The sequence below is a fragment of the Vanacampus margaritifer genome, chromosome 3 (genome assembly GCF_051991255.1).
Source record: "Vanacampus margaritifer isolate UIUO_Vmar chromosome 3, RoL_Vmar_1.0, whole genome shotgun sequence".
NCBI classification, from domain to species: domain Eukaryota; kingdom Metazoa; phylum Chordata; class Actinopteri; order Syngnathiformes; family Syngnathidae; genus Vanacampus; species Vanacampus margaritifer.
The window spans coordinates 1,522,261-1,534,774 of NC_135434.1; the positions used below are offsets into that span (position 1 = coordinate 1,522,261).

At 37.8% G+C, this 12,514-nt stretch overlaps 1 protein-coding gene across 2 annotated transcripts in view; it reads right to left on the reverse strand.

Moving 5' to 3' along the window:
- antxr2a (ANTXR cell adhesion molecule 2a) overlaps positions 1 to 12,514 on the reverse strand; it is a 97,699-nt gene that overhangs the window by 47,288 nt on the left and 37,897 nt on the right. The window contains exons 1-7 of one of the 2 annotated variants that reach the window (XM_077560408.1): positions 10,020 to 10,172; positions 9,697 to 9,932; positions 7,040 to 7,111; positions 1,645 to 1,716; positions 1,460 to 1,541; positions 1,281 to 1,385; positions 1,106 to 1,174 (exon numbers count right to left, since the gene is read on the reverse strand). In XM_077560408.1, coding sequence (XP_077416534.1) covers positions 1,106 to 1,174; positions 1,281 to 1,385; positions 1,460 to 1,541; positions 1,645 to 1,716; positions 7,040 to 7,111; positions 9,697 to 9,866 — 570 coding nt within the window. In that variant the 5' untranslated portion in view covers positions 9,867 to 9,932; positions 10,020 to 10,172. Of the gene's footprint in view, positions 1 to 1,105; positions 1,175 to 1,280; positions 1,386 to 1,459; positions 1,542 to 1,644; positions 1,717 to 7,039; positions 7,112 to 9,696; positions 9,933 to 10,019; positions 10,173 to 12,514 lie in introns of those variants that run through there. The other variant, XM_077560410.1, reaches the window with a different exon arrangement.

The following is a 12,514-nucleotide window of genomic DNA, read 5'->3' on the forward strand; positions in this document are numbered from 1 at the left end:
TCTTGCTCAGTCATGTCTGGACAGTGGAAAAGGTTACATTGAGAACGCAGTCAGTCGGTGGGTTATTAAGGAAGGAAGGAGGTAGGTAGTTAGGTAGGTAAGTTCGTCCGTCGGGTAGTAGACATGCAAGTAGCTTTAAGGTCAGTCTGCAAGATGGTGGTAAGTCCGTTAGGTAGTAGCTAGGTAGCTAGGTTAGACACTTGGTCCGTTAGTAACTAGCGAGGTAAAGAGTGAGATGGGTCAAAATGAGTTTGGTAACTAGGTAGTTAAGTAAGTAGATCGGTCAGACAGTTGGTCAGTCAGTACTAGTAGTTAGCTATAATAATAATAATAATAATAATAATAATAGAATCAAACTTATATGACACTTTTAGTTAGTTAGTTAGTTGGGTCAATAGGTTGTAGGAATGGGTAGATACTAGCTATGTAGCAAAGTCATATGTCAATAGTTACAAAATTAGGAAGTTAGGCCAAGTAGGTTGGTTGGTGAATCTTTAGGTAGGTGGGCATGTAATTAGGCGGGTAGGTTTGTAGGTAGGTAAGAAAGTCAATGGGTAGGTACGATATATACTGTACGTAGGTAAGTAGGTTGGTCAGAAGTAGGAAATGTAACAAACAATTTCGGATATTTGGAACAACCGCTCGGGGTGCTTTGTGAGAAAATCTACAATTTCAGAGCATCCCTGAAGGCAACGCCTGAGCTAACGAGTGAATGAAAGCTCAATCTCTCTTCTCTGCGATCTTGCGGTGGGAAGCAAAGAAAGCGAGCCTTAATGATTTCACGTGACATCCTGCAATTTCAGCCCATTTAGAGCAGGGCGGGGTGCGTGGAAGTGGGTCAGGGAGGCCACCCGAGCGGCAAGGGAGCGAACCTACTGGAGGCTCTTTTCATCGACCCTTTCACACTGAGCTGATGCCAGTGCTGGTACCGAGCAAAAAGCGGCCATTTTGTTATGGGGCCAAGAGGCAAGCCCACTGTGTAATGTGATCCCCCCCAAAAACGTGATTCTTGTGGAACGCTGTTTGCATTAGAATAACCATGACAGCCGTGCTGTTTGTCCATCTACGGCATTTTGTATTTTGTGTGAGCTCATTGTTCTCTCACCTGCTGCTCGTCAAAGTCCTTGATGCCCACGCAGTAGACGCGAGCGCCGTACTTCCGTGCTTCCTCCGCCTTCAGGACCCCCAAAAACATTTTTTTTTTTTTTAAATATTAAAAAAACATAAATGACGGCATAGCAAAATCTCAGCCTGGAAAAAGAACAGGACAAAGACGGGACCTGTTTGACGGTGAGCTCGTGAACAAACACATCCAGTTTCCCGTCCGTCAGCGCCAGGATGATGCTGGACGACTTTATGGTTTGCTTCTGGATCTGATCGGTGGCCTACGGGGCGAAAACATGCACACAAAAAAGGTCAGTTTCATTTGTCGCAGCGCCGCGAGAGAGAGTACGCTCACTTCTTTGATGCCCTCGTGCATGTACGTTTCGCCGGCCGGATTGACGGCACGCAGCTTCTTCAGGCCTTCTTCGATCTCGTACCTGAGAAACACAAAAACATGCTTTTTGGATGCCAAGCTACCGCTGATACGGCAGGCACCGGAGCTTGAAATGCTAACATGCTAGCAACAGACTGCTAACTTACCGATCGCCAGTAAGCGGGAGGAGGACGTGAGCTTGGGCCGAGAACACAATGAAGGAAACTCTCATCCTGGGACTGAAGAGTGGAAAAAAAAAAAAAAAAAAAAAACATCATTACATGATTTAACATTTTTGCTACTACAATGGACAACTAATACGAATTTAGAATTTTCAAGATGTGATGTGAAAGTTTTGATAACGTGTTAACAATTTGGTTTGAGCAATTCATTGATTTGATCAATAATTTGCGTTTATTGCTCAGGGTGGGAAAAACTTCAACAAGAAAAAGGTTGTTGTTTTTTTTGGGGTGAAAACTTTTAGGTGAAGATTTTCTTGTAAGGGGAAATCCATTTTCTGACGGGATGATTTTTGGTGCTAAAAAAATATTGAGGGGGAGCTTTTGTGGGTATTTTTTAGTGGGATAAATACTTTTTGGGGGTAATATTTTGTGAAGAGGAAATATTTTTAAAGGGGATACATATATATACGTGTATATATATATATATATATATATATATATATATATACATATACATATATATATACACGTATATAAATATATATATACATATACATATATATATACACGTATATAAATATATAAATATATATATACGTATATACGTATATAAATATATATATATATATACGTATATACGTATATAAATATATATATATATATACGTATATATATATACACGTATACATATACATATATATACACGTATATACGTATATACATATATACGTATATACATATATACATATATATATATATATATATATACGTATATATATACGTATATATACATATATACGTATATATACATATATACGTATATATACATATATACGTATATACATATATACATATATACGTATATACATATATACGTATATATATATATATATATATATATATATATATACATATATACGTATATATATATACATATATATATATATACATATATATATATATATACATATATATATATATACGTATATATATATATATACGTAAATATATATATATATATATATATATATATATATATATATATACGTATATATATATATATATATATATATATATATATATATATATATATATATACGTATATATATATATACACATATATATACATATACGTATATATATATATACACATATATATACATATACGTATATATATATATACACATATATATACGTATACGTATATATATATATACATACATATATATATATATATATATATATATATATATATACATACATATATATATATATATATATATGTATATAATATGTATATATATAATACAGGTGGGGGTATTTGGTGTGGAAAAAACATTTTGGGGGGATTTTTAATGAAGCAAAAAAATATTTATGGTGGTTTTTGGGCAGAAGCACATTCTTGAGTGGGATTTTTCATTTTTTTTATTTTAGGGCTGGCAAAGATTTTTTGCAGCGAAAGTATTTTGGTTGCTTTTCTTAACGGTAAAAAAAGCATTTGGGCGGGTGGCTTGGTTTATTATTATGATTATGATTATTATCAGGCAGTGTGATGGCTAGGCCAATTGCAGTGTCAGATGGTTATGAATTCAATATTTTTTTACACGTGATGTAAGCATAGTACTAAATTTAGCGTCTTTTTTTTTTTTTTTTTGTATACGCAGCTTGTGTCTGACTGAAGGAAGTCGCAGTTAACATGTTGCTGCGATATGAGTCACGTCCTGGACACAAATCTGGAACTGACACTTTTAATGACAACACGAGCTGCATTTGCTGACTAAATTGTATAAATTAAAACCTCCACCTCCAGAGAAATAAAGTCCGTTGCATACGTATGTGTACATACTACATTTTGATGTCATTTTTACTACTTTTTAAAGGACATTCACACGTTGGAAGGTGACAAATGGCAAGTTGTACTTGGAAAGAGGATCTTGGGATTTGCCAAATTTAGATCATGCAGCTTAAGTTGTTCCGACACCTTTTTTGCCATCAAATTTAAGCATTTTCGTGACCTTACATATGTGGAAAAAAAATTATTTATTTTAGTTTTCCGCTCTAAAAATAACAGTGAAGTTATTTGTACTAGAAGTAGCGGCAGTAGAAAAAAAAAGTTAAAGCCAAGTAGATTGGAAGAATTGAGCATATTATAATTCTACAAAAGTGTGCATACCGGTATGCTTTAAATGCTAATATCAATTGAAACTACAAAGTATTGTTTTCCAATTTTTTTTGCTTTAAAGCTTAACTATAGTTTATTTGATCCATATTTCATGTTAATGTGAACAATTTTTTATTCAGTTGGATGTTTAAAATGTTTATTTAGTTGTTCTTTGCATGTTATCTGCAGGCTTAAGTGCACCAGATTTTATTTTATTTTTTCCTGGTGACGATCAAATTTTGGGGAGCGAGTGACGCGGGGCTCAATATTATATTGCAATATTTGTCATTTCGACACAAATCCTTTGCCAATTTTGTCATTATTATTTTTGATGTCCAAAGAAAATAAAGCAAAGAGTGCATGGAGTATTTCAGGTTTAGGGACCAAAAATGTCCCTTTAAAACACAAATAAATAAATGAGTGTCTTGGAAATGTCGTAAAGTAGGGTCCGCTTGTATGTTTTGTTCCTTTGTATTCAAAGTGTAAAAGGGAATTTCAAATGAGGACATATTGGGTGGAAAGACAAAATGTGAGACTTTCGCTTTGCCGGCCGGGCGTGAAGTCGCAAAGCACAGCGGCCAACTTGCAGTGTTCCCACAGGCCTTTGTGGGAGCATAAGCTACACACGTTTGGCACTCGCTTTCACTTTTTAAACTTCTTCCATTTTAAGTTTGGACATTTTGGTTTTGCACACTTTTTCCTCATTTCCTCAACCCGACATCACAACATTGTTGTTGTTCGGATGTAAAATCTCACTTGTGAGGATAAAGAAGGCCTTTATATTGGAATAAACACATAGAAACACTTTTTAAGGGACTGTGTCTTGGGACGGATGAGATTAAGACTTCAAAATGATTCAGCTCGTAAAACACATTTGAAAAAAAAAAAAAAAGTAAAACAAATGTCAAGCTTGAGAGTATGACTTTCTAGAAAAAAAAGAACTTTTGTTCTCATATGATAATGATTTTCTAGAATTTTCTTTCCCTCTATTTCTTTCTTTCCTTCACACTTAATCAAGCTTTACAATCAAGTTTCAAGTTTAATCAACAAGTTTTTTTTTTATTAGTAAATAGCTATTCTGAGACATTTGGAATTTTTATTTTTGAAAAAAATTTTGCATTTTATTTGGAAAATCCATTTGTTACCTTTTAAATGAACATTTTATCTAGAAAAAACATAACTTAGATATTTGTAAGCTTATGACTTTTATTTAATTATTAAAAAATAGGAAATCTAAATGAAATAAATAAATACAAATTCCAAGGCTTTTAAGTGACAGATTTGGGAGCACGGCAAGGGCTTCATTTTGCAATTCTCTTTAAAGAAGACGCCTATTTTGTGATCCTTTGTCCTAAAATGCTCTTGAATTTGAGCAGGGGACATATTGGGTGCAAAGAGAAAGACAAGAAGTGTTTTGAACTGAGCATGTGGCCACAAACACTTTGAATTTGGCGTCAAGTTGCACACGGACGCCGTCCAACGGAATCCGGCTAATCCGACAACCTACGGAACAGTCGCATATACATCCACCAAATGACGTCGGCCATTGTATACGTGAAGTAGATGCCAATACGCGCAGCAGCGGGGGGGGGGGGGGGGATGGGATGGATGATTTCCTGTCGGGATTGGTCAGACGTAGCGTAGCTATTAGCCACACATGGCGGAACAGAAGCGTTCCCGGTGTGCGGGAATCTTCAACAGATTGTCCCACGCCTCGCAGCCGTCTTGATGTACGTCGCGGTGCAGCGGGAGGGTGGGGCGCTTGTATTTAGAGTTTCTGGGTTCAACACGAAAACATTCAGGGGAAGGCTCAGCAGAAAAGTGCTCCCAAAGGACCACGGCGTGATTTGAAACCGTTTCTAAGACATCTTTATTTGATATTATTACTGTGTGTGTGTGTGTATATATATATATATATATATATATATATATATATATACAGTATATGTGATTTGACTTGAGAGAAAAAAAATTTGGAAGTTACGAGAATACAGATTTTTCATTTTCCATGACAAATCATATTTTAAAAAACAATAATCCTTAAAGAATTAAAAAAAAAAAAAAAAAAAAAAAGGTAAGTGTTTTATAAGAAAAAAATGAGAATAAACTCAATTGACAAGAACATTAAGAATAATTTAAAAAAAATAATAATACATTTATTTTTTTCACTGGCAGGAGTACAAAACAGGAATTTTACAACAACAACAACAAAAAGCAGTAGAATGTTTCGAAATAAAGTCACAATATTTCTGGAATCAATTCCTATATTTTAGGATTCGAACATGGCGAAAAGTCAGTGGCTTGTCCAGCAGTGATCTTATTGTATACATTGTCCGGCCGTCAGAGATAGTTTGGTGGTGGGGTGGGGGTGCGGGTGGGGGTGTGATCGGCGGGGGGTGTACGTGTGGCGGCCACTCTCGTGGCAAATGGCCGTTCTCGCAGCCCATAAGAGCGGCCGACTCCGCCACCCACTCCCACCTGCTGCCTTTGCTATTTTCTTCAGGCGGGCGAGCGAGTGAGCGAGTGAGCGAGTGAGCGAGAGAGCGAGCGGCGCTTCTGGCGGGGCCGCCGCCGTCTGTCCTGAAGCTGAGCTGGCAGCCGGCACTAACACCTCGGAGACGGACAATTTTTTGGTCTGAAGAGGACGCGCGGCCTGGTCCTCCCTAAGTCGGGAAAGGAGCCGCCAGCGTTTTTTTTCAGAGGCCAGCGAAGGTGCGAAAGCGTGACACGGTTCCAAACGGGAACAAAAAGTGCCGGATTGTGCAGCCTCCAATTGTTTAGCAACATTGACGAGACTTCATCGAGTAGGAGAAAAGTTCATCCTTAAGTCGGATTTGTTTCAGGCGGACATCGGCAAGGCAACTTTATTGAGGCTTTCGTACGCAAAGTAACTCAATGTGCTTCTCAAAGTTAAAACTACAACACAAGAAAACAAAGAAAAGTTGTTGTTCACTCTAAAAACATTTGGGTCAAAAGTAACCAAATTGTGGATAAAAAATGGACCCATCCAATTTTCTAGGTTCTTTTATAAAAAATGACCCCATTTTTTTAGCCAAGTAAAGGATCTGACCAATATTTATGTGTTGTTTTACACTGAAAAGACCCATTTCTTGACTCAAAGTTGGGTCAATTTGACCCAAATAGAAGATTGGTCCATTTTTGACCCAACTGTTTTTAGAGTGTTGTATTTGGTGAAAGCGTGCGAGTTTGGCCACTCACCTAACAAATCTGTCGGTGAGATTCCGGACAAAGGAGTAGATCTCAAACCAGTCGGCGGAGACGCTTCCTGACCTGAAAGGAGACAACAACACTGCAGCTCATCTTGTGGCACATGTCAGCAAAAATCTCATTTGTTATAGAAACTTAGCAAAATCCAAGAAAGGTAAAAAGAAGACTAAGAGAGGGAGGCTGAAATTCACCAGAACGGGAAGCGGCAGAACGTTGGACGTCATGAGACCGTTTGTTTTGGTGGAGCAAAATAGTGGGGAAAAAAATCATAACATTAAGATAAAATGGGAAAAAAATGATTTGTATTTGTAATTTTACCAGAAAAAAAGTCAATGTTGTTGTTTTTACTTTAATCAACTAAATATTAGTAATAGTAATAACAACAATAACAATGAAAAATAAAAATAAAGGATAAAGTTTTTTAGAAAAAAAAAAGTGTTTTTTTTTTAAATCAAAAAGTCAAAATTTCTAAAAAAAAAATCCCTTGTAAGAAAAAATTTTCCCCTTGAATTTCAATTTGATTTGCAATTTTGAGAACACTCACAAGCATCCAGAAAAAAACTCACATGAATTATATTATTTGCATATTAAATAATTAGGTTCGGAGAAAAATATGTTTTGAGAATGCATCTAAAAAAAACTAGGACTTAATATGCCTTTATCGAAAACTTAGTGACTAAATAAAACTAATATATTTTACAAACATGCTGACTATAATGTCCAGCAAATGTGTCAGCGTCCTGTCATTTTGCGGAAAGGAGAAAAGAAAAAGAAGAAAAAAGGCTCAACGCAAGCGACTCTGTGAAGTCATGAAGGCGAGATCACCAGCAAATGAAATCAAAAAAACATGTCAAGTTCTTGGACAGGAAGTTGAGCCTTTTCTGCATGATGATGCAACTCTTCCTGCCTGTGTTTGCATCATCATCATCATCATCATCATCATCATCACGTGTGGCCCCAAAGCCAAAGCCGAGCCCAGCGACCGTCCACGTCGCCATGTGGACGGACGCCAGCTGGCCGTCCCGCCCCGAGAATGCCGACCATGTGCCAACTTTTTTTTCTTGAAACCTCACAAAGTTACATTGTCCTGTGACTCATTAATAATTAATTACAAAGCCAACTTTCAGCACACCATTTTGGGGGAGGAAAAAAAAAAGAAAAAAAAGACTAGTACAGTAAATAAAGTTGTTGGGGTTGTTTTCTAGAAAATAATCACTTTTTTTTTTAAAGGAAATATGTTTTTCGGCGGCTGGTCTGGGGAGGCGAGGGGGGTTGGGAAGTTACATGGCAGAAAATGAAAATCAGTCTAAATTAGGCACGGGCCGATTATGGTTTGACGGTTTACCGTGGTTTTAAAAAGTGACGCTGAACAATACAATATACTGCAAACACAGATATGACACGATACACATTTTTTCTGTACTAACATCCTAGACTTTGTTTAAAAATCATATAGGTTGTGTTCAATAGGGGGAAATGTTTTGATTTACCCAAAATATTTCCAAAAAGAGAGTTGTGATTTTAATACCGCAATATTTTTTTGCTCACGGTTACGGTACCGTTAAAATGGAATATCGGCTGACGCCAGGTCGAAACGATGAGATTTTTGGACACTCAAATGATTTGTGCGCTCACACATTCACACTGCGGTGGCGGTAAGCTACTTAGGTAGCCACAGCTGCCCTGGGGCAGGCTGACGGAAGGAAGCGTGGCTGCCAGTGTGCGCCTACGGCCCCTCCCACCATCCCCAAACATTCGCACCTTCCATACGCCAGTGTGAGTCAAGTGCCTTGCCCAACGACACGAGCGGGGATCGAACAGCCGACCTTCTGCTTTCTGAACGACCGTCTCTACACCCTGAGCCGCGGCCGCCACCATGCATGCAATGTTACTGCCCACGGCTATTCACGGACATATTTGCCTGCTACCTTTGGGTTGTTTTGATGTGCAGTGATGTGACGCGTTAAGCGGAATTCAATTAATTTTGTGTTTGGGCCGTTCAAAGCGATATCATTTTAGTTGACATTCAGCATTTACTAGTACCTCCTTCAGATTTGAACTCAACCAAAAGACAAAATGTTGTTAGTTTGGGACAGGTGTGCTGCTACCTTTCGGAGTCCATGCAAGGAAAACATTGGACTTTTATTTTTTTTGTTATGCCATCTAGGAATGAATGGTAATAATGTTACATCGTGAGGCATATTTGTCTGCTACCTTGGGTTTGTTTTGAAATGCCGTGATACGTTAGCCAGCAGTCGATTCATTTTGTGTTTGGGTAAATCATCAAAGCAAGAGCATTTTTTAGCTATTATGCAAATTGACATTGAGCATGCATTAGCATCTCCACCTTTTAACGGATTTGAATGCAATCAAAAGGAGAACATTTAGCTAGTTCAGGACAGGTGTGCTACTACTTTTTTTTTTCAAGTCCACTCACTTATTGGAAGGGAAATATTGGACTTTTTTTTTTTCAACAAAGCCATATTGTTATGCCATCCACAGCTGGTCACAAGCACTCTGGGGCATATTTACATGGTACCTGGTGTTGTTATGGTATCGGCTAGTAATCAACACATTTCTGCCGCCTTGAAATGTCATTTCATCACACAAGAAACGAGTGAGAGCCGATGGAGTGCGCTTTGTCTTACTTGTCGAGGACAAAGTAGAGGTCGTAGGCTCCGTGGCAGGATGCTTCCTCCGCCCAGCACGTCGAGGCGAAAACGCCCAGCAACAGCACGCCGAGGGCGGCCGCACGCCACCAACGCTGCCCGGGCAAAAGTGGACTCGCCGGGGAGAAGTCAGGACACTTTTTGGACATTTTCCAACGTTCGTCTCGAGTCGTTTGCGTGGAAGGGGAAGACGACGACGAGTGACGAGTGACGAGCTACATGTCAAAAAACACCGCTTTAAGTTCACGGCGAAATGTGAAATACAGGAAATGAGCGCTAAGGCGTCATCGCCGTTGACTCACACTTCGCACACTCGGTTAACCCCAAACGAATTCCGAGATTCACTTTGGGAGAAAAACGGAGCAAATGTGAGCAAATTTGAGGAAAAGAGCCGTTACGACACACAACAAAACTTGGATGAAGTCGAACTTAGTTGTGATGCGTTCAGAGACGCTCGGATTTGTGATTAGCCCCTTCATGGAAACTGGGAAAGATGACCATCATTAAAATCGTCAATCGAATGTCAATAAAGTAACACATTTTAATGGGAGGTATATAGCAACTTTCAAGGTCTCAGAGGGCGCTTATTTTGAGGATAAGTCTTTTTGTTTTTTGAGATAAGCTTTTTTTCACCCCAAAAAAGTTTTGTTTTGGGTTGTGGATTTTTTAGAAAAAAATACTTTCCTATTTTTATTTTTGCAAAGTCCCAATTGTACAACATTTAATTTAATTTAATTAGTCACACGAACTTTTTTTTTTTTTGAGAATTGTATTTTTATTTACTCAAGGTTTGGGGGGGGCGGGCGAAATTCGTGACAAATGTGCTTCCTGGTTACTTTTCACGACGTTTTATGCAGCAACAAGTTTTATCGTACGCATAACATCCATCCCTTCAGGTTATCGACTTCATGAGTCAGATACCTTTCCTCACAGGTGCTTTTCAAACAGGAAATTCCAAGAATGTTATCACTCGTCCATCTTGTTGAAACACGAGTTGGCAACGCTGATAAAAGAAGACGTGACTCCAGGCTGCGGAATTAAAACGCGGATTTCAACACACATGTGCGTATGTGCTCATCCAATGGAAGCTCAAAGCACATTCGATGCTGCTTTCAATCTGAACTGTCAAGTGGCTAAAAGGGGAAGTGAAAGAACACAAAGTTTGTTTGCTGTTGGATTGACATCGACATTGGCCACATTGTTCGATTACGTCACATTTGTGAGTCAAATCCACTGTGGACTGATTTCTCAAGGAAAAAAATGTCCAAGGTGAAAAAAAAAGTCTGATTTATTAGGGGGTAAATAACATATTTTTTTCTTTTTCATGAAAATTGCAGAATCTTACAAGAAAGTTTTGGAGGAAAAAAGTCAAATTATTACTTTTAAAGAAATTGTATGGGGGGGGGGGGGGGTTGGAAGGGAAAACACATGTAATGTTTCAATAATTAAGTCAAAGTTCGTCTCCTAAAGTCAATTTTTATTTGAGGATAGTTTTTTTTTAATTCATTTACAGATTAGATGGAATTAAAAGATTTCAGTGTTTTGTTTTGTTTTTAAAGAAAATAGTAAATTACCATGTAAAAAGGCTATGAGAATCACATTGGACATGTAGAATGTTTTTGAATCATAATTTACGAGAATTAAGTTATTTATTTAAAGTAAGCGTTATTTAAATAAATAAAAATGAGTCCGAATCTTAAGAGAATAAAGTGAGATTTTGTCGTTGATTTTGATATGGTTTAACATTGCAAGAATTGGGTCTGTTTTTTGGGTGTGAGGGAATCATGTTTTAGGTCTCAGAATGCTGAAATCTTACAGAACAAAGACTGATTTTTGCAAAGTGAAAAAGCCAAATAATTTGGAGGGGGAAAAGCAGCTTGTTTTAAGAAACATGTAGAATTTGATTCTTAGAGTAAAAAAATGAACGTTTGAGAATATAATGAATTCTCGAAAATAGCGGGAATTTCCAAAACATGAAATCCTATGAGACTTGATTATGCTAAACGTGTGCGTTTTGCATCAGTTAGCTGAACTTCTTTTAACACTTGCACTGCAGATTTCTTTGTCTTCTTCTCTGCTGCGCCCGAGTTGTCAAACACACACATGCACACACCAACACGCACCTCCACCGCAGCTAATTGCGGCTAACACACCTCATCAAATGTGAACATCAACACAGCAGTATAATTATCTGGCAAATCAAAGTCTAATTGGATGTTAATTACAATGTTAATTCCTCTGCACGCCGTTTGCTTTCAGCGGGAAGCGCCGACACCGCGCCGCCGTACAAACTAGCCTGTGCGCGCGCGCGTTTCTTACGGCCTTTTGCTAATTCCCGCGAGCGCTGAGCCGATTAAACTCATTGAGAAGGAAAAACCACAGCAAAAGTCAACAAAAACAATGGCAAAGCGTGTTAGCGTGTTAGCGTGTCACGCGATTGGCGGAAGAGATGATCGGCACGGCAGCCAAATGAGTTCAATTCAAGTCAAAATTCAAAGTGAATGTTTTGTGTTTGTAAATTGTTTAGTTGTAGTTCAAAAGTGTCTTGTTTGCACTGACAAAGGTCAAGCGCTGCCATTTTTTTGCAGCTTCAGCTTGTATTGGAATGAGCAGCCAGGATATACTTGACCTTATTTGTTGAGGACAGAGAATCATAATATTACAACAATCAAATCATATATTCAATCTTTTTTTTATTACTTTTTTTTTAACCCCAAAAAACAATTATGACAACCAAGTTGATCACATTTAAGAATATTAGCACATAGGAAGTTAGTTAGTTAAGGCGATATCTCAC